Here is a 22,998-nt window from a genome sequence, read left to right on the forward strand (position 1 = left end):
AGTGGTCTTGATGCACCTTTGAGAGGAATCTATCCATCTCCCATGACTCGGAGGTGGAAGCTTTTGCTTTCCCTTTCCTCTTTTTAGAGGTTTCTCCGGCCTTTGGTGCCATAATGGTTATGGAAAAACGAAAAAGCAACGCTTTTACCACACCAAACTTAAAATGTTTGCTCGTCCTCGAGCAAAAGAGGAAAGACGAGAGTAGAAGAAGAAGAAATGAGGAAGAAGGGAGATGGTAGTGTATTCGGTCAAGGAGGGGGAGAAATGGTGTTTAGGTGTGTGAAAATGAAGGGGTAAAGAGGGGTATATATAGGAAAGAGGGGGATGAGGGTTCGGCCATTTGAGGGTGGGTTTGGGACGTAAAGTGGTTTGAATTTGAAGGGTGAGGTTGGTGGGGTTTTATGAAGGATGGATGTGAGTGGTGAAGAGAAAGATGGGATTTGATAGGTGAGGGGGTTTTGGGGAAGAGGTGTTGAGGTGATTGGTGAATGGGGGAAGAAGAGAGAGAGTGATGGTAGGGTCCTGTGGGGTCCACAGATCCTGTAGTGTCAAGGAAAAGTCATCCCTGCACCAAAAGTTGCTCAAAATCACGTTTTGAGGCATTTCTGGCGTTAAACGCCGGGCTGGTGCCCATTCCTGGCGTTTAACGCCAGGTTCTTGCCCTTTACTGGCGTTTAACGCCAGTCTGGTGCCCTTTTCTGGCGTTAAACGCCCAGAAAGGTGCCAGACTGGGCGTTAAACGCCCAACTGCTAGGCTGACTGGCGTTTGAACGCCAGCAGCATCTTCCTCCAGGGTGTGCTGTTTTTCTTCCTGTTTTTCATTTTGTTTTTGCTTTTTTCATTGTTTTTGTGACTTCTTATGATCATCAACCTACAAAAAAGATAAAATAACAAAAGAAAATAATTAATTATAAAACATTGGGTTGCCTCCCAACAAGCGCTTCTTTAGTGTCATTAGCTTGACAGAGGACTCCATGGAGCCTCAGAAACACTCAGAACCTTGTTGAAACCTCCCAACACCAAACTTAGAGTTTGAATGTGGGGTTTCAACACCAAACTTAGATTTTGGTTGTGGCCTCCCAACACCAAACTTAGAGTTTGACTGTGGGGGCTCTGCTTGGCTCTGTTTTGAGAGAAGCTCTTCATGCTTCTTCTCCATGATGATAGAGGGATATCCTTGGGCCTTAAACACCATGGATTCTTCATTCACTTGAATGATCAACTCTCCTCTATCAACATCAATCACAGCCTTTGCTGTGGCTAGGAATGGTCTGCCAAGGATGATGGATTCATCCATGCACTTCCCAGTCTCTAGGACTATGAAATCAGTAGGAATGTAATGGTTTTCAACCTTAACCAGAACATCTTCTACAAGTCCATGGGCTTGTTTTCTTGAGTTGTCTGCCATTTCTAGTGAGATTTTTGCAGCTTGCACCTCAAAGATCCCTAATTTCTCCATTACAGAGAGGGGCATGAGGTTTACACTTGACCCTAAGTCACACAAGGCCTTCTTGAAGGTCATGGTGCCTATGGTACAAGGTATAGAAAACTTCCCAGGATCCTGCCTCTTTGAGGCAGTTTCTGCCTAGACAGGTCATCCAGTTCTTTGGTGAGCAAGGGAGGTTCATCTTCCCAAGTCTCATTTCCAAATAACTTGTCATTTAGCTTCATGATTGCTCCAAGGTATTTAGCAACTTGCTCTTCAGTGACATACTCATCCTCTTCAGAGGAAGAATACTCATCAGAGCTCATGAAAGGCAGTAGCAAGTCCAAGGGAATCTCTATGGTCTCAGTCTGAGCCTCAGATTCCCAAGGTTCCTCATTGGGGAACTCATTAGAGGCCAGTGGACGTCCAGTGAGGCCTTCCTCAGTGGCGTTCACTGCTTCTTCTTCCTCCCAGAATTCGGCCATGTTTATGGCTTTGCACTCTCCTTTTGGATTTTCTTCAGTGTTACTTGGGAGAGTGCTTGGAGGAAGTTCAGTAATTTTCTTGCTCAGCTGACCCACTTGTCCTTCCAAATTCCTAATGGAAGATCTAGTTTCAGTCATGAAACTTTGAGTGGTTTTGATCAGATCAGAGACCATGTTTGCTAAGTCAGAATTATTCTGCTTAGAGCTCTCTGTCTGTTGCTGAGAAGATGATGGAAAAGGCTTGCCATTGTTAAACCTGTTTCTTCCACCATTGTTATTGAAACCTTGTTGAGGTCTCTCGTGATTCTTCCATGAAAGATTTGGGTGATTTCTCCATGAAGAATTATAGGTGTTACCATAGGGTTCTCCTAGGTAATTTACCTCTTCCATGGAAGGGTTCTCAGGATCATAAGCTTCTTCCTCAGATGAAGCTTCCTTAGTACTGTTTGGTGCATTTTGCATTCCAGACAGACTTTGAGAAATCAAATTGACTTGTTGAGTCAATATTTTATTCTGGGCCAAAATGGCATTCAGAGTGTCAATATCAAGAACTCCTTTCTTCTGACTAGTCCCATTGTTCACAGGATTTCTTTCAGAAGTGTACATGAATTGGTTATTTGCAACCATTTCAATCAGTTCTTGAGCTTCAGTAGGCGTCTTCTTCAGATGAAGAGATCCTCCTGCAGAGCTATCCAAGGACATCTTAGATAGTTCAGAGAGACCATCATAGAAAATACCTATGATGCTCCATTCAGAAAGCATGTCAGAAGGACATTTTCTGATTAATTGTTTGTATCTTTCCCAAGCTTCATAGAGGGATTCTCCATCCTTTTGTCTAAAGGTTTGGACTTCCACTCTAAGCTTACTCCATCTTTGTGGTGGAAAGAATTTTGCTAAGAAGGCATTGACTAGCTTTTCCCATGAGTCCAGGCTTTCTTTAGGTTGAGAGTCCAACCATATTCTAGCTCTGTCTCTTACAGCAAAAGGGAATAGCATCAGTCTATAGACTTCAGGGTCAACCCCATTAGTCTTGACTGTGTCACAGATTTGCAAGAATTCAGCTAAAAACTGATGAGGATCTTCCATTGGAAGTCCATGGAACTTGCAATTCTGTTGCATTAGAGAAACTAATTGAGGCTTAAGCTCAAAGTTGTTTGCTCCAATGGCAGGGATAGAGATGCTTCTCCCATAAAAATCAGGAGTAGGTGCAGTAAAGTCACCCAGCACCTTCCTTGCATTGTTTGCATTGTTGTTGTTTTCTGCTGCCATGTTTTCTTCCTTGAAGAATTCGGTCAGGTCCTCTAAAGAGAGTTGTGCTTTGGCTTCTCTTAGCTTTCTCTTCAAAGTCCTTTCAGGTTCAGGATCAGCTTCAACAAGAATGCCTTTGTCCTTGCTCCTGCTCATATGAAAGAGAAGGGAACAAGAAAATGTGGAATCCTCTATGTCACAGTATAGAGATTCCTTTAAGTGTCAGAGGAAAAGAGAAATAGAAAGAAGAAGGAGAAGATAAATTCGAACTTTAGTTAGATAAGGTTCGAATTGTGCATTGAGAAGGAGTGGCACTCCATAAATAGAAGGATGTGGGAAGGAGGGAAGTTTATTTTCGAAAATCAAGTAAAAAATTTTGAAATTATTTTGAAAAACATTAATTAATTTTCGAAAATAAAAGTGGAAAAGAAATTAAGTGATTTTTGAAAAAGAATTTGAAATTAGAAATTAAGAAGATTTGATTGAAAGTTATTTTGAAAAAGATGTGGTTAAGAAGATATGAAAAAAAATGTGATTGAGAAGATATGATTTGAAAACTATTTGAAAAGATATGATTTTAAAAACAATTTGAAAAGATATGATTTTAAAAATTGATGACTTGCCTAACAAGAAAAGATATGATTCAAACATTAAAAACCTTTCTCAACAGAAAAGGTAACAAATTTGAGATGTTCAATCAAATCATTAATTGTTAGTAAGTATCTTTTAAAAAGGAAAGAAATTGATTTTGAAAACATTTGATTGAAAAGATTTGATTTGAAAAAGATTTGATTTTGAAAAATTTGAAAAAAAATTGATTTGAAAACAAAATCTTCTCCCTAGCACCATCCTGGCGTTAAACGCCCAGAATGGTATACATTCTGGCGTTTAACGCCCAAAATGCTACCTCTTTGGGCGTTAAACGCCCAACCAGGTACCCTGGCTGGCGTTTAAACGCCAGTCTGCCTTCTTCACTGGGCATTTTTGAATGCTCAGCTTTTTCTGTATAATTCCTCTGCAGTATGTTCTAAATCTTCAATTCTTTGTATCATTGACTTGAAAAGACACAAATTAAAAATATTTTTGGATTTTTAATAATCAAAATGCAACAAGAATCAAATAACAATGCATGCAAGACACCAAACTTAGCAGTTTGTGTACTACTGACACTAACAATATGAGAATGCATATGAGACACAAAAAAATACTTCAAGTCAATAGAATTCAAAGATTAGAACACAAAATATATGCATGGATTCGAAAAATATAACAAAGACATGCATTTGACACCAAACTTAAGATGAGACTCTAGACTCAAACAAGAAATATTTTTGGATTTTTATGGTTTTGTAATTTTTTTTGTGATTTTCGAAAATTAAGTGGAAAAAGGTATCAAAATTCTTAATGAGAATTCCAGGAATCAGTGCAATGCTAGTCTAAGACTCCGGTCCAGGAATTAGACATGGCTTCACAGCCAGCCAAGCTTTCAAGGAAAGCTTCGGTCCAAAACACTAGACATGACCAAAGGTCAGCCAAATCTTAGCAGATCACTGCTCCAAGAGCAAAATTGATGAGAGTCAACAAGCTCTTGTGGTGATAAGTTGAAACCTCGGTCCAATCAGATTAGACATGGCTTCTCAGCCAGCCAGATTTCAACAAATCATCATGAAACTCTAGAATTCACCTTCAAGAATTTCGAAAAAAAAAATACCTAATCTAAGCAACAAGATGAACCGTCAGTTGTCCAGCCTAAACAATCCCGGGCAATAACACCAAAAATTTGATGTTGTTGCCGGATCTTGGCTCTGATGTTACCAAAAGCTTGCTCAAAACATGAACAATCCCCGGCAACGGCGCCAAAAACTTGACATGCGAAATTGTGAACTATACTTTTTCACAACTCTCATAATCCCTGGTAATGGCTCCAAAAACTTGGTGCGCTCAATACCATGGCATTACACAACTTCGCACAACTAACCAGCAAGTGCACTGGGTCGTCCAAGTAATAAACCTTACGTGAGTAAGGGTCGATCCCACGGAGATTGTTAGTAATGAAGCAAGCTATGGTCATCTTGTAAATCTTAGTCAGGCAAACTCAGATATATATGGTGATGAACGAAAATAACATAGAAGATAAAGATAGTGATACTTATGTATATCATTGGTGTATGAGCTTCAGACAAGTGTATGAAGATGCCTTCCCTTCCGTCTCTCTGCTTTCCTACAGCCTTCATCCAATCCTTTCTTACTCCTTTCCATGGCAAGCTCGTATAGGGTCTCACTGTTGTCAGCAGCTACCTCCCATCCTCTCAGTGAAAGCGATTGCATATGCCCCTGTCACGGTCATAGCGGAATTCATCTGTCGGTTCTCAATCAGGCCGGAATAGAATCCAGTGATTCTTTTGCGTCTGTCACTAACGCCCGCCCTCAGGGTTTGAAGCACGTCACAGTCATTCAATCATTGAATCCTACTCAGAATACCACAGACAAGGTTTAGACCTTCCGGATTCTCTTGAATGCCGCCATCAGGTCCTGCCTATACCACGAAGACTCTGATCTCACGGAATGGCTGGCTCGTTTGTCAGGCGAGCACTCGGTTGTCAGGCGATCAACCATGCATCGTGCAATCAGGAATCCAAGAGATATTCACTAAAGCCTCGAATGCTTGTAGAACAAGAATGGTTGTCAGTCACCTTGTTCATAGGTTGAAGAACGAGTGATATCTTAGATAAAGAACAAGCGGAGTTGAATAGAAGAACAATAGTAATTGCATTAATACTCGAGGTACAGCAGAGCTTCACACCCTTAATCTATGGTGTGTAGAAACTCCACCGTTGAAAATACATAAGCATAAGGTCCAGGCATGGCCGAATGGCCAGCCTCCCAAAGATCTAAGATAGCATAAAAGTGAAGATAGCTACCAAAGTCTACTAATACAATAGTAGAAGGTCCTATTAATAGTAAACTAGTAACCTAAGGTGTACAGAAATGAGTAAATGACATAAAAATCCACTTCCGGGCCCACTTGGTGTGTGCTTGGGCTGAGCAATCAAGGAAATTCGTGTAGAGACCTTTTCTGGAGTTAAACGCCAGCTCCCATGCCAGTTTGGGCGTTTAACTCCAACTTTTATTCCTGTTCCGGCGTTTAACGCTGGAATTCCTGAGGCCGGATTGCTTCGCGGGTTTGGGCCATCAAATCTTGGACAAAGTATGGACTATTATATATTGCTGGAAAGCCCTGGATGTCTACTTTCCAACGCCGTTGAGAGCGCGCCAATTGGGCTTCTGTAGCTCCAGAAAATCCACTTCGAGTGCAGGGAGGTCAGAATCCAACAGCATCTGCAGTCCTTTTTGGTCTCTGACTCAGATTTTTGCTCAGGTCCCTCAATTTCAGCCAGAAAATACCTGAAATCACAGAAAAACACACAAACTCATAGTAAAGTCCAGAAAAGTGAATTTTAAATAAAAACTAATAAAAATGTACTAAAATCTAACTAAAAGATATCAAAAACATACTAAAAACAATGCCAAAAAGTATACAAATTATCCGCTCATCAGTAAGCCATATCCATCATCTTCTCAGCAACAGACAGAGAATTCTGAACAAAACAATTCTAATTTAGCCAATATAGTCTCTGATCTGTCAAAGGCCACTTTTAGTTTCATGAATGAAACAAGATCCTCTATTAGAAATTTGGAGGCACAAGTGGGCCAGCTGAGTAAGAAAGTTTTTGAAACTCCTCCCAGTACTCTCCCAAGCAATACAGAAGAGAATCCAAAAGGAGAGTGCAAGGCCATTGATTTAATCAAAGTGGCCGAATGCACCAAGGAGGAGGAGGACGAAAATCCTAGTGAGGAAGACCTCCTGGGACGTTCCTCAAACAAGAAGGAGTTTTCTATTAAGGATCCTGAGGAATCTAAGGCTCATCTAGAGACCATAGAGATTCCTTTAAATCTCCTTCTGCCATTCATGAGCTCTGAAGAATATTCATCCTCTGAAGAGAATGAAGATGTGACTGGAGAGTAAGCTGCTCTATATTTAGGAGCTATCATGAAGCTGAATGCCAAGCTGTTTGGTAATGAGACCTGGGAAAGTGAACCTCCCTTGCTCATTAGTGAACTAGATACTTGGATCCAGAGGACTCTACCTCAAAAGAAACAAGATCCTGGCAAATTCTTAATACCCTGCACCATTGGCACCATGAGCTTTGAAAAAGCTCTATGTGATCTTGAATCAGGAATAAATCTTATGCCACTCTCTGTAATGGAGAAGCTGGGAATCATTGAGGTACAACCTGCCTTGTTCTCATTACAATTGGCAGATAAGTCCATAAGACAAGCTTATGGAATAGTAGAGGACGTGCTAGTAAAGGTTGAAGGCCTTTACATCCCTACTGATTTCATAATCCTAGACACTAGGAAGGAAGATGATGAATGCATCATCCTAGGAAGACCTTTCCTAGCCACAGCAGGAGTTGTGATAGATGTCAACAGAGGAGAGTTAGTCCTCCAATTGAATGGGGACTACCTTGTGTTTCAGGCACATGGCCATCCCTCTGTGACAAAAGAGAGTAAGCATGAAGAGCTTCTCTCAGTTCAGAGTCAAGAAGAGCCCACACAGTCAAACTCTAAGTTTGGTGTTGTGAAGCCACAACCAAACTCTAAGTTTGGTGTCCAAACCCCATATCCAAACTCTAAGTTTGGTGTTGGGAATACCACACTTAAGTTGACCTGATCACCTTGTGGCTCCATGAGAGCCACTGTCAAGCTATTGACACTAAAGAAGCGCTTGTTGGGAGGCAACCCAATTTTATTTATCTAATTTTATTTTATTTTGTTTCTTTGTTATTTTTGTGTTTAATTAGGTACATGATCATGAGGAGTCACGAAAAAAAAAAAAAAAAATTAAAAACAGAGTCAAAAATAGAAGAAAAAAATTTTCACCCTGGAGGACGCACGGGCCGGCGTTCAACGCCCAGAAGATGCATCTGGCTGGCGTTCAACGCCAGAACAGAGCATCTTTCTGGCGCTGAACGCCCAAAACAAGCTACATCCTGGCGTTTAACGCCAGGATGCGCACACAGAGGACAATCTGGCGCTGAACGCCAGAAACAAGCTTGAAACTGGCGTTCAACGCCAGAAACAAGCATTACATGGGCGTTTAACGCCCAGAACATGCACCAATGGGCGTTTGAACGCCAGAATGATGCATGAAGGCATGTTACATGCCTATATGGTGAAGGAATGGTATTTGTTTCACCTCAGGATCTGTGAACCTCACAGGATCCCCACCTACCTCGTCCTCTCTCTCTCCCCATTCTTGGTCATCCCTTCTGTTTTTCATTCACCACTCACCCTTTCCCATAAACCCCACTCACCTTCAAAATTCAAAATTCTTTCCCACCCAATCCCACCCATATAGCCGAATCCTTCTCCCCTCACTCACCTCCATTTTTCTTCTTCTTCTTCTTTTCTTTTCTTTCTTGCTCGAGGGCGAGCAATATTTTAAGTTTGGTGTGGTAAAAGCATAGCTTTTTTGCTTTTCCATTACCATTAATGGCACCTAAAGCTAGAGAAACCTCAAAGGGAAGACAAAAGCTTCCACCTCTGAGACATGGGAGATGGAAAGACTAAAAATATAAGCCGTCATAGCTCAGTGGTAGAACATGTGGCTGCAAATCAAGAGATCCCTGAGATACCTCAGGGGATAAGTTATCCTCCACACAAACATTGGAAGCAACTAAGGGTGGAAACACTAAAATTATTATGGATCATTCAACAGAAGCAAGGAAGAGACATAAAAGAGCTCAAAGAGCACCATTGGACCTTCAAGAAGGCGCCACCTTCACTCAGGTGGATTCATTCCTTGTTCTTTATTTCTTTCTATTTTCGGTTTTTAATATTGTGTTTATCTATGTTTTGTGTCTTTATTTCATGATCATTGGTATGTAACCATGCCTTAAAGCTATGAATAAATTCCATTAGTCCTTCACCTCTCTTAAAAAAAAAATGTTTTAAATCAAAAGAACAAGAAGTACATAATTTTCGAAATTATTATTGAATTTAGTTTAATCATATTGATGTGGTGACAATGATTTTTGTTTTCTGAATGAATGCTTGAACAGTGCATATGTCTTTGGATCTTGTTGTTTATGAGTGTTAAAATTGTTGGCTCTTGAAAGAATGATGAACAAAGAGAAATGTTATTGATGATCTGAAAAACATCATGAAATTGATTCTTGAAGCAAGAAAAAGCAGTGAAAAAAAAAAAAAAGGGGGCGAAAATTTTAAAGCAAGGATCCAAGGCTTTGAGCATCAATGGATAGGAGGGCCTAAGGAAATTAAATCCAGGCCTAAGCGGCTAAATCAAGCTGTCCCTAACCATGTGCTTGTGTCATGAAGGTCCAAGTGAAAAGCTTGAGACTGAATGGTTAAAGTCGTGATCTAAAGCTAAAGAGTGTGCTTAAGAGCTCTGGACACCACTAACTGGGGACTTTAGCAAAGCTAAGTCACAATCTGAAAAGGTTCACCCAGTTATGTGTCTGTGGCATTTGTGTATCCGGTGGTAATACTGGAAGACAAAGTGCTTAGGGCCACAGCCAAGACTCATAAGTAGCTGTGTTCAAGAATCAACATGCTTAACTAGGAAAGTCAATAACACTATCTGAAATTCTAAGTTCCTAGAGAAGCCAATCACTCTGAACTTCAAAGGAAAAAGTGAGATGCCAAAACTGTTCAGAAGCAAAAAGCTACAAGTCCCGCTCATGTAATTAAATTAATATTCATTGATATTTTGGACTTTATAGTATATTCTCTTCTTTTTATCCTATTTGATTTTCAGTTGCTTGGGGACAAGCAATAATTTAAGTTTGGTGTTGTGATGAGCGGATAATTTATACGCTTTTTGGCATTGTTTTTATATAGTTTTTAGTAAGTTTAAGCTACTTTTAGGGATGTTTTCATTAGTTTTTATGTTAAATTCACATTTCTGGACTTTAATATGAGTTTGTGTGTTTTTCTGTGATTTCAGGTAAATTCTGACTGAAATTGAGGGATTTGAGCAAAACTCTGAAAAAGGCTGACAAAAGGACTGCTGATGCTGTTGGATTCTGACCTCCCTGCACTCGAAATGGATTTTCTGGAGCTACAGAACTCCAATTGGCGCGCTCTCAACGGCGTTGGAAAGTAGACATCCAGGGCTTTCCAGCAATATATAATAGTCCATACTTTATTCGAAGAATGACGACGTAACTTGGCGTTGAACGCCAAGTTCATGCTGCTGTCTGGAGTTAAACGCCAGAAAAACGTCATAATCCGGAGTTGAACGCCCAAAACACGTCATAACTCAAAGTTCAACGCCAAGAAATGCCTTAGCTCGTGGATTGATCAAGCTCAGCCCAAGCACACACCAAGTGGGCCCCGGAAGTAGATTTATGCATCAATTACTTACTCATGTAAACCCTAGTAGCTAGTCTAGTATATATAGGACACTTATCTATTGTATTAGACATCTTTGGTCTCAGTTTTGTTTTATTCTTCATCTTAGGAGATCATTGATCACGTTTAGGGGGCTGGCCATTCGGCCATGCCTGAACCCTTTGCTTATGTATTTTCAACGGTGGAGTTTCTGCACACCATAGATTAAGGGTGTGGAGCTCTGCTGTACCTCAAGTATTAATGAAGTTCTATTTTCTTTTATTCGGTCTCTATCTTATTCTTATTCCAAGATATTCATTCGTACCCAAGAACATGATGAATGTGATGAGTAAATAACCCTCATCATCATTCTCACTGATGAACGCGCGTGATTGACAACCACTTTCGTTCTACATGCAACACAAGCTTGAATGTGTATCTCTTAGATTCCCCAACAGAATCTTCGTGGTATAAGCTAGATGGATGGCGGCATTTATGAGGATCCGGAAAGTCCAACCTTGTCTGTGGTGTTCCGAGTAGGATCCTGGGAATCCGGAAAGTCTACCTTGTCTGTGGTGTCCGAGTAGGATTCCGGTAATGAATGACTGTGACGTGCTTCAAACCTGTAACCTGCTGGGCGTAGTGACAACGCAAAAGAATCAATGGATTCTATTCCAGTAGAGGAGGGAACCAACCGGTGATTGGCCGTACTGTGACAGAGTGCGTGAGCATTAGCTTTCACTGCGAGGATGGGATGTAGCCATCAGCCATGGGTGATGCCTCCAGACTGGTTAGCTGTGCGAGTGACAGCCGCATAGGATATTTCCCCGAGAGGATGAAAGTAGCCACAGTTGATGGTGAACCCCTATACAAAGCTTGCCATGGAAAGGAGTAAGAAGGATTGAGTAGAAGCAGTAGGAAGGCAGGCGTCCTTGAGCCATACAGCACCTTCATATACTTAACTGAAATTCCTATGCACCAATGAATCTACATAAGTATTTCTATCCCTTTTATTATTCCTTTTTATTTATTATTTAACCCAATAAAATATCATGTTTAAATTCGCCTGACTGAGATTTGCAAGGTGACCATAGCTTGCTTCATACCAACAATCTCTGTGGATTCGACCCTTACTCACGTAAGGTATTACTTGGACGACCCAGTACACTTGCTGGTTAGTTGAACGGAGTTGTGAAGAAAATAAACAGTGCCATAAGAGTATACATCCTTTATAAACAAAATAACAAGTGATCACAATTTCGTCCACCATCTACCTTATAATATGCTTGGGTAGTGGAACATTTTCATAAATTGTCAAGAACCTTTTCTCCCTCTTCTAGGTAAGATGATGAAAGAAGTGGATAAAAAATAGAAAGCTTTTCTTTTGTGTATGCCTATTATCTCAAGTTCTAAACAACATTTGAGATATATATCTGTAAAGAATTCTGAAAACCAAACCAGACCAGCCAGTTCAACCAGAAAAACCGGGAACCAATCACCTAGCCGGTCCGGATAAAGTCAGAAACTGCCTGACAAAAAATCGGCGAGAAAATCGGTCGAACCGGCGGTTAACCGATGAACTGGGAGAACCGTCCAATTTTTTAGCGGTTTTTGGTTTGGATATTAAACTTCAAAACGACGTCGTTTTGAAGGTAAAAAAAAGAGAAGCTAAAGTGCTAAACGCACGAACCCTAATCCTAATCTCAATCTCAACTCTCAACTCTCACACTCTCACAAGAGACACCATAGCCACCACGGGCAGACCCACCGTCGCATAGCCACCCACGATGGAGCAGCCCCTCTTCGCCATCGCATAGCCACCACCATCGCCACCGCATCCCACCGCCATCGCCACCGCATCCCACATCCCACAGCCCCTCTTAGCCGTCCCACAGCCCCTCTTCGTCGTCGCCGAGCTCCTCTCCTCCATCGTCGTCGCTGAGCTCGCCTCCTCCATCGTCGCCCTTACTCGCCGCCGGTAATACTCTGCCTTCCAACCCTAACTTTCTCAGTCTCTCTTCAACCTTCTTCCTCCAAAGTACAAACACCACCGTCACCTCCAACAAACTCCGGAGCAAAGCATCACCGTCGCGGGTCGAAGGTCACCGTCGCGTCCAGGTCGAAGGTCGCCGTCCGGCGGTGAGTACTCACTAGTCAGTACCTCAATCTTTTCCTTCTTTCAATTAATTTCATTTATTTGGTGATAAAACTGTATGAATTGGATAGATTTGAGTTCATGGTTCTTGTTCTGTTTTTCAAATCTTTTCCTTCTTCTGAGTTCTTATTCATGGGTTCTTGTTCTGTTTTTCAATTAATTTTTTTATTTTGTTAATTATTCTTGTTTTGTTTTTCAATTTTGTTTATTTTGAATTTCGGTATATAAATTCAATTCTGCTATGTTGGATTTGGCTCTATTGAGTTTTGTTTATTTCTGCTCTGTTGAATACTGCTCTGTTGAATTTTGGGATTTAAAATTTAAATTCAATTCTGCTCTGTTAATTATGTTGAATGAATGTCGTATGAGTTATATGGAATGATATATTTTTCTGGATTCTAGATTGCTGTCATTTTGAATTTAGATGGAACAGCCACAAAATAATCAGCAACTACAACATAATTCTATGGGCATCTTCAAGGCTAGAAATTATGGAATTAGCCCTCTCTAGTTGCTTGTTGAGAACCATTGTATTTTGATTGACTTCATTTAGTGATTTTGTTCATATTCACTTTTCTTTTCGATTTGAATTAATTCTTTTAAAATAATTTTGTTAATTTTTTGTGGTACTTATTAATTTTGTTGATTGTTAATTGTTGATTTAATTGTCTAATTGTTTGGATTCTAACTTCTGAATTTGTTTTTTGAACTTTTGATGCCGAATGCAATTGATATTTTTTTTGTTTTGAACTTTTGGTGCTGCATGTATTCTTTGCTTCTTGATGTGATTAGAAATTCTATAAATCTGTTCAACAATCAATATTTAGTCATTGACTGTAACTGTATTTAATTTGTGTAAATTTGTGTTTGTAAATTGTAGTTGTTACTAATTAGAATTTTTTATTTTTGAAGATAGAACAACTAGATAGTGATCAAGCATTACATATATTAATTTTTAATAATTTTATTTAATATTTAATTAAACCGGTTGAACCCCAATCGAACCATTGAACTCCAATCGAACCATTGAACCAGTGAACCAATTGCCTTACCGGTTCATTGACCGGTCCGGTTCTCGCAACCTTGGTAAAGATGTTTGCTCCATGTAGAGTCCGTTTGGTTTAGGGTTTAGGGTTCAGGGTTCAGGTTTCAAGGTTCAAAGTCCAGGGTCCAGGGTTCAGGGTCTCGGATCCAGGATCCAGTGTCCAGGGTCCCGAATCCAAGGTTCAGTGTCTAGGGGTTAGGGGTTAGGGCTTAATGGCTTTGCGAGTATTACACTATTAGGTCATCAAGCTCCTCGATAACATCTGCATCGCCAATAATCTCCCCAATTTCTCCCCCACCTTCTCGTACAAGAATTTATTGATTTGATCACACCACCCTAGTACATCCTCTAGCACCAGCAATCCAACCAGAAAAGCACCAAATCACAAAAAAAAAAAAAGAAAAAAGAATGCAGTCTCTATCACTGACCCTAATCAAGAGGCTCTCTACATCCAAGCCTCTCTTCAGAATCTCTCCCAACCTCGTCGCCCAATCATCAACCACCTCCTCCTCTTGCACCACCTCTTTACCACCGATCTCTGCTACAGATGGCGACTCCTCCTGCCATCCCTTGGCTCTCCTCAGCTTACTTCGTGCTCTGGTGCAAATTTTTGGAATATCCACAACTTAACTGGCAAATGCACCGAATCGTCCAAGTAATACCTCAAGTGAGTGAGAGTCGATCCCACGAGGATTGATGGACTGAGCAACAATGGTTGAATAATTGGCTTAGTTAGGCAAACAAAAAAGACTGTTTGGTGATTTGAAATTGTATAAAACAGTAAATAAGTGAATAAGAAAGCAAATAAGAGTATTGATGTAAAAACAGTGAGAAAACGGTTAAGACTTTAGAGATGTTTACTTTTCCGGATTAAAATGTCTTACCAATTATTTTAACAATGAATGATTCATTCTATGGCAAACCATGAGTGTCTAAACCTTAATCTCTTAGCGATTTAGCCTCCTCTAACCTTCATCAACCGCCACTCTCATGGTCACTTGACTCAGATTAGAGGGTGAAGTTCAAAAAACTAGTTTATACCACGAAGACCCTAACCACCCAAACCGGCTGAATAGATGTTGCTTATCCCTATCGATTTGTATAATTAGCCGTCTAAAAGGAGTGCTTTCAAGCTGTAGTTCAAGCAAGATAACTCTCTCGAGAATCACAAGAACTCATGTAGAAAAGAGTCGTACTATCGTTCCACCCAGTTCATAAGATTAAGAACTCTTTCTGCGTTAGGTACTAATAGTGACTGCTAACAAAATATTAACTTGTACACGTAACCGTTAAGTATCCACGTGTGTGATTTGGACAAATTAGTCCCTAAGATGAAGTACAAAATAATTCGCAAAGAGTTAAAAAAGTCTCAAAATAATTTCTCAAAAATTGTAAAATAATTCTTTCAAATTATTTATATATAATTATTTCTAAATTAATAAATTTTAATTTTTAATATTTTTGGTATATTTATCTCAAATTTGATTATCTATATACAACAAATTTTTTATGTATTTTATAATTTATTTTGAAATACCATCATTAGTTAGTTAAGTTATCAAAACTCATGGTAAATTAAGAATGAGTATTACTTAAGATGATATAATATATTTCATCCAATAAATATCATAGGGTATAAATAACTTTTTATTTGAAAAAAAATTTAATAAAATTCACTAAATTTTAAATCCTTAAATAACAATATAATATCAATTAAATTTCTCAAAAGAATTATGAACCACTCTGAATCTTTACTCCAAAAGTTTTCTATAATATAAATACATATATAAACCAAATGTAATCTTTGTTAACTTACACAGTTTAATAACATTTTATCCGGGATAAATTTTACCAATCTAATTGTTAAATTCCAACATTTCACTGTATAGCTAAATTTCATAAAATTCAAAATTGAGATTGTAAATCAACAAAACTCATACTTGATGTTAACAAATTCCTCCTCTATATGTAAATAGTATCTATGGTGCCTTTGGTTAATTGGTTATGATAATTATACAAATATTTTTAAAATTAAAAATATAATTTTTTATTTTAGTAATACTTTTTTATTTTTTAAATTAAAAAATAACATTAAATCTTAAAAAACTATTACTTTAATTTTAACAATACGTAACCACCATAACATAAGCACCATAGTCCATAGATGCCAAAATTTGAGCAATACACACTAAAAGCCATTCATTAACTTTATGAATCAGAAAATTATCATGTTGCCTCACCTCTAATAACCAACTGAAAACTGGAAATAAGGGTTTTCTCATGTTTACACCTCATCGGGCTCTTATTATGCAGAAATGCAAGTACAATTTTAGTGAGCTATCTGATTATACAAATACGAATTTCAGGAACACATCCTTCATTGCAATTATCAGGAACAATTTGAAAGCAATCACGACGTAATTTCGGGTCATCTCATGGTGGACATAATCAGCCAAAATCTCTTCAATACCAGCACTTATGTGCCAAAATACAAAGAGATTCGCTGCGAGCATGGAATAGGCGTTCGGGAATATCAAAAGAAGTGGGACAAGTGCAGTGGCTTTTAGCAGCTGCTCTCTCTTTGTCTTCGGACCTACATTCCTCAATCCACTGTCTCGCTCCTTCCTATACACATGCCGAACAATTGTTAGGGAGAAATGGAAATTAATCAAACCAGACTTGTAAAGTGCCAGTTTTTATTTTCAAGAGGATTTCACAAATGTTTCAATGACGCTTCTATTGTCAAATTTTCAAGACCTAAGACCAGTATGCTGACCCCTTTAGGCTTGAATAGACTGAACCCAATTAAGACAAGCACCAAGATTGAGGTTTTACAAATGCATACCCCAGACAAGGTTATTATTATCAAGAAATAAATGGAAAAGGGGGTTTTGAGAAAAGAAGGGGGGAGGCAAGTTAAAACGAACATCTCATCCAACACACTATTTACTCTACAATTGGATTTCTCACAAAGATATCCACTCAAATCCAGGCTAAAACCCCCAAATCATTTGGCCGTTAGAATAAAAAATAATGTGTTGGAAACATCGATCAACGTGATATTGAAGCCAATATTACACAAATTAAAACTAATGAACACAACTGCTTCAGCAGTGGCCTAGTTGATTAAAACTGAAGGACAAGACACTTGATGACACGGAATACATTGTGTTAATTTTTATTTGGTAACCTCGTATAACCTAACCTCCAGTTAAATGTTTCATGATCCAGAAGAGATTTTACGTCATCGAAGACACCCAAACATTTTACCGTTACCCAATAAATCACAAGCACCAAAGTGTATGAGTGCAATAATTAATCATTGCAGCTTTGAGCCTTTGTAAACATGAGACGAATTAACCATGTTAGGTGAAGCTTCATAGATTCAGTTGGAGAGTATATACTTAAGGATTGGCATATGGAGAAGTGTTTTATGGTAGCAGTTCAAAAATCAAAACAATGTCACGTCACATGGATGACGATGAAAATCATAAATACTCCCAAAATTAGGACAAGGTTTAAAAATCTTGATTGGAAAGAGAGAGATGCAAAAGCAAGTTTCTAGGGTTGAGCAAGATTCTTCTGTTGCCAACATTGAGGTGGGTGGGTTTTGATCTGTGATGATTAAATTGGTTTCTTTTATGAATACACATCTTCTTGATTAATTAACAGCAAGTTATCCAAACAAAAATGAAGAATGTTCAGGCACGGTGTTCTGATAAAGAAATTAATGGTAAAGGGACTCAAACATGGACACCTAACACGACAGGGACACATAATTGACGACACACCAAAATCAAAGAAATAAATCCAACACGGACAAGGTATCCATTCTAAGTCCCTCACCAAAAAATGGAGCATGTTGTATACATCTTTGGTATCAAAGATTTTTTTTTTCTTTTTTTTTTAATAAAATTGTTATCCTCTATTTTTATGCCCTTTTAATAAAATAAGTCTTTATTTCTATGCCCCTTTAATAAAAAAGATTTTTATTTTGGGCTTTCATGACAAGATGTGGTCTGAAATTGCTCCAAAAGATAAAAAGAAAAATCAATAGGCTGCGTTCATGCTTCATAGATGCTAACTCAACATGTCTTATCCTCTTGCATATTTTCCCCTTCAACTATCCAAGAATGTTATTTTTTTTTTATTCTATTAAAAATAGCAGTTATGACAATATTTACATATAAACTTTGAAAATTCCAACAAACAAGGTCCCAGAAAAGCCACTAGTCGCAGCAATCAGGCCAAGAAATAAGCATATTAATACAACAGAAGATGGTGATGCTGGAAAAAACTGAAACTGAAATCAATTTTATCATTGAATGCTTTGAATTTACACCAACTAACCTCTGGATGCTATCGCCCGTAGTAGTAGCAGTGGCATAACCAGCAGCACCGTGAGGCTGAACCTGGGAGACATTGTCACAGGGTTTAACAAGACTGAAGCATTTACAATCTAAGATGCAGCATTAACATATATGGTAGTAGTTTTTAAGGAAAGTTACTACATAGCACACTATTGCCAGGCCATTACATCTAGTGATAGAAAAAGAAAGGAGAAACTCTGTTGTTGTCTATGATAGAGCAAAACGGACTCTGCATGGAGCAAACAGCTTTACAGATATATCTCTCAAACATTGTTGATAACTTGAGATAATAGGCATAACACAAAATAAAAACTTGTCGTTTTCTATCCACTTCCTTCATCATCTTGCTCAGAAGAGGGGGAAAAAGTTATTGATAATTTATGAAAATGTTCCACTACCCAAGCATATTATAAGGTAGACACCGGAATGTAGAAACAAAGTTGGCTCTAAAAGCCAAGCTATTTCTCTGAGTGAAGAAATTTTCAGAAGATTATCCCCAAACAAAATGTCCAAAAGACCCTCCCCTTAACTTAAGATATCAAAAATTACATGAAAGCCTCTAGCAATAATAGTTCCTTCAACTAACAAAAATCACACTTTCAATATCCTTACTAATTCTATTTTCCTTATTTTATCAAGTTGAATAGATATGTACAAATGTGTGCACAACACAACACTCTAATTCAAACATTAGCAAAAGAATGAAATCCTTCATTAAGATGAATCAATCCATTGATTAGTTGAAGTAGTTCCAATCAAGATAAAACAGCTGAAGGAACCATAACATGCAACAGTAATCATATCAAATAAAAAATCTGCTAAGAGCAAAAAATATGAAATCTCAGAATGAAACCTTGAAAGTTGCTATTCCGGTTCCGTAACAGGGGCGATAAAGTTTCAGAACCTAGTGAAATTTACACAAATCAAATGACACATTAGACAAAAATCTTTAACTAAAACCTACAACCCAACCAACTTCTCTATCAATCAAATAGTAATAACTAATAAGTAGTACCTCATAAGCGCGCACTAAAAGCACACACACCACACGTCCACATCAACCACCATAGCAACGCAAATTGAAGTCATCAGTGACAATAAATATCTCAAAAACTAAATCAGAAACAACAAATAACAACAAAGAAATAAAAATCACAACCTTGGCCTCCAGCGAGATTCGTATCTCTAACCTGCACCATAAGCAGGGAAAAAACATAAATAATGAGAACAAGAAAACAACGGAAACTAAAATATTCTAACAGTATTTGCTAACTATCAGTGTTGCCACAAGAAATCGTGCAAGAAAATGACAGTGATACAAGAGAATCGAGGAAACGGTTATGCTTACGTCAGATCCAGAGACACCAGTTCGGAGGCTTTGGGTAGCAGACCTGGGAGCGCGGAGTAAGCTGAGGAGAGCCAAGGGATGGCAGGAGGAGCCGCCATCTGCGGCGGAGATCGGTGACGAAGGTGGCGGAGAGGTGGTGGAAGAGGAGGTGGTTGAAGCGACGAGGTTGGGAGAGATTCTGAAGAGAGGCTTGGATGTAGAGAGCCTCTTGCTCAGGGTCAGAGCCTGCATTCTTTTTTCTTTTGTGATTTTGTGCTTTTCTGGTTTGATTGCTGGTGCTGGAGGGTGTAATTGAAATGTTATTTAACACAAAGTTTAACAAAAACCAGAACGTTACCCTCCAAAACAAAACAAAATTAAACAAAAAAAGCAAACACATACCGAGAAGAGCAGGTGGCAAGCGGCGTCGCGAGAAGAGGAGGCCACAAACAACATCATCAAAAATTCAAAATAAAACAAAATTTAAATAAAACAAAATAAAACAAAATAAAAAATAAAACAAAATAAAACAAAAAATATAAAATAAAATTTAAATAAAACAAATTAAAACAAAGTTTAATACCAAGGTTGCGAGAACCGAACCGGTCAATAAACCTGTAAGGTCACTGGTTTACTAGTTTGACCGGGGTTTAACCGGTTTAATTAAATATTAAATAAAATTATTAAAAAAACTATATATAATTTCAAATATATAAATTTAATAATTTCTAGCTTAATAAAATTCAATATTTCACAATTTCACCTAATAAATTATCCATAATTTAATATTACAAGTTCACAAACAACTTCAAACATAAAAGTTCATAACTAAAAACAACCAAAATGCACATAGTGACCATAATGTTCTACTATAACAAACTTTAATTTGTCCCATTTGGCTCACCATCACTCTGGTATTGTGCCTCCGTGTTCATATCAAATTCCTTCTCACCGGACGTTGCATCCACACACTCATTACCTACTGATCTAAGTACTCTATCAGCATTCTGTTCTTGGTCTTTATCTTTAATGACGCTATAGGAGACATTATCATTTAGAAAATTCCTAAAGAAAGCCATCCTGTGATGTATAACTAACTTAAATTTTCTTAACTTCAATTCCGTCGCAATGAAAGTGATTAATCATAGTAAATAAATTAGTATAGCAATTAGGTATAGCAAAATGCATACAAATTTAGCAGAATCCAATTATTAACAAAATCAGAAAATCTAGCTAATCAGCGAATCAATTACTAACAAATAACAAGTATTATCAAAATCAATTACTAAACCCTAAACCAGCAAACAGACGACGAGCAGATGGCTGGGAAGTGCGAACAGAGTATTATCAACATCCAAGTATTATCCAAACCCAAGTCACAGTGCTTACCGGCGGCGAGGAAGAAGGCGAGCGACGAACGACAGAGGAGGCGACACCGGCGAACACAGAGAGAAAGAGCTCGGCGATGACAACGACGCGGTGCTGCGGGGTTGTGGGGGCTGCGGTGATCAAAACCGTCGATGCGGTGGCTGCGGGCTGTGGGATGCGGGCTGAGGCGGCTGCGGGCTGAGGCGGCTGCGGGATGCGGGATGCGGGATGCGGGATGCGGTGGCTTCTCTCAATTTCAAAATTTTTGTTCAGTTCCAGAGAGGAGAGGAGAGGAGAGGAGTGTACGTGACTGTGACTCGGTTACGGAAATCCTTTTTCTTTTTCTTTTTTTTTTTCTTAAAGAAAAAATTGCACTCTTTTAGAGGGTTTATTTTTTAACCGGAAATCCTTAAAAAAAAAACAGTCCATTTCACCAATTCATTGGTTAATTACTGGATTAAATCCCTATTTTGGTCATGAGATTTACGCGATTATTCATTTTTGTCTCCAAAATTTAAAATTATCTATACTGATCTTCCAGATTTAAATTTGGGCACCAATATAGTCTCTCGACTCTTTCCGGTGATGATTAGACAAATAGAGTGCTGAGATAACACCCTTCCTGTCATGTTGGACGCTGTCACGGCTAACTGACATGGCAAGAGTTGTATTTGTATCCAATTGAGTCCCTAAAATCATAATTATCTTATTATTTATCTGAGTTATAATGACAATTTTAATAAGGGGAGACTAAATTAGATACAAATACAACCCTCGCCACATTAACTAGCCGTTACAGCGTCCAACGTGATAGAAAAGGTGTCATCTCAGCACTCTGTTTGCCTAATCATCACCGAAAAGAGTCGAGGGACCGTATTGGTGCCCAAACTTGAATCTGAAGGACCAGTATAGATAATTTTAAATTTCGAGAACCAAAATGAGTAATCGCGTAAATCTCAGGGACCAAAATGAAAATTTAGTCTTAATTACTGATTTGACTGATTTTTTGTCATGCAGTTTATAAATATAATCGGACTGATTTGGCGATCAGTTTTTAATTAATCCGATTGAATCCGTCGATCCGATTTGATTTTTAAAACTTTATTTAATACAAAATTTAATTTTTTTTAGTTAGATTGTCGGAGCTAGAGGATATAATTAAAATGTTATTTAATACAAAATTTAACAAAAATCAAAACGCCTCCAAAACAAAACAAAATTAAATAAAAACAAGCAAAAACATATCGAGAAGAGGAGGCAACGGCGGCATCATGAGAAGAGGAAGCGACAAACGAATTTACTAATTAAATAACACAATTCAATCAAAAAAACTAATTTTTAATAAATGATTTTTTAATAACAAAAAATTAAAAAATTAATATATGATTAATTTTAATAAATGATTTTTTTTAAAAAATTAAAAAATTAAAAACAATTAAAAATTAAAAAAATTAAAAAAATTATTTTTATTTTTTAAAATAATTTTTTTAATTATTTTTTTAATTAAAAAAATCATTTTTAATAACTGATTATTTTTTATAAATGAATTTACTGATAGTAGAAAAATTTAATAAAAATCAGAACGTTTTCCTCCCAAATAAAACAAAATTAAACAAAAACATATCGAGAAGAGGAGGCGATAACGGTGTCACGAGAAGAGGAGGCGCCAGTGGCGTCACCGAAAAAAGGAGGCTGCAAAGGATATCATTGAGAAAAGGGGGCGATAGATGACGTCGGCATGTGACGGTGAAAGACTCAGAGTGAGTGAGAGTGATTGAGTGAGTGAGGTATGCGGCTGTGAGATACAAATATGGTGACCGTGAGTGAGAGTGAAGAGTGAAAAGAGGGTTTCATTAGGTTAAGGTTTCTTTAGATTAGGGAAATGGCCAAATGGAGCTGCGGCGCTGTGCTAAGGGAAATGGAATATTGGGGGTGTCCGACGCTCATGCACTGTGCTAGCCTGCTAGGGTTTTTTATTATTATTATTATTATTATTACTAGCGGCTCAACATGCACTACCATACCTGTTTAGTCACTTTTCTATTGTTTTTTAATAAATTAATTTTTTTTTTGTTAGCATGTTATTCACCTTTTAAATTTGTCAGATTAGTATTTTTTTATTATTTTAAATTTAACGTAGTCTTATTTATATGATATT

General features: G+C 38.0%; 1 protein-coding gene and 1 non-coding gene across 4 annotated transcripts; one reads left to right on the plus strand and one right to left on the minus strand.

The window, feature by feature from the left end:
* The first annotated feature begins 2,667 nt into the window (after positions 1–2,667).
* Positions 2,668–2,775, plus strand: LOC130942796 (small nucleolar RNA R71). Its single transcript, XR_009071347.1, has one exon. It is a non-coding gene; the product is annotated as a small nucleolar RNA R71 (small nucleolar RNA).
* Positions 2,776–15,873: 13,098 nt separating this feature from the next.
* On the minus strand, positions 15,874–21,174 carry LOC130941801 (uncharacterized). Of its 3 annotated transcripts, none has more exons than XM_057870393.1 (7): positions 20,862–21,174; positions 19,494–19,765; positions 19,305–19,335; positions 19,161–19,174; positions 18,999–19,049; positions 18,126–18,187; positions 15,874–16,400 (listed from the first exon to the last, which is right to left on the minus strand). In XM_057870393.1, the coding sequence occupies exons 2-7, from the start codon at positions 19,722–19,724 to the stop codon at positions 16,121–16,123; spliced, it is 669 nt and encodes a 222-aa protein (XP_057726376.1). In that variant the 5' UTR covers positions 19,725–19,765; positions 20,862–21,174; the 3' UTR covers positions 15,874–16,120. The 3 variants fall into 3 exon arrangements, with proteins under 3 accessions (XP_057726376.1, XP_057726377.1, XP_057726378.1); XM_057870394.1 differs by having other exon boundaries at positions 19,494–19,771; XM_057870395.1 differs by lacking the exon at positions 20,862–21,174 and adding an exon at positions 19,875–20,813 and having other exon boundaries at positions 19,494–19,771.
* Positions 21,175–22,998: the final 1,824 nt, after the last annotated feature.

The sequence above is a fragment of the Arachis stenosperma genome, chromosome 7 (genome assembly GCF_014773155.1).
Source record: "Arachis stenosperma cultivar V10309 chromosome 7, arast.V10309.gnm1.PFL2, whole genome shotgun sequence".
In the NCBI taxonomy this organism is placed as follows: domain Eukaryota; kingdom Viridiplantae; phylum Streptophyta; class Magnoliopsida; order Fabales; family Fabaceae; genus Arachis; species Arachis stenosperma.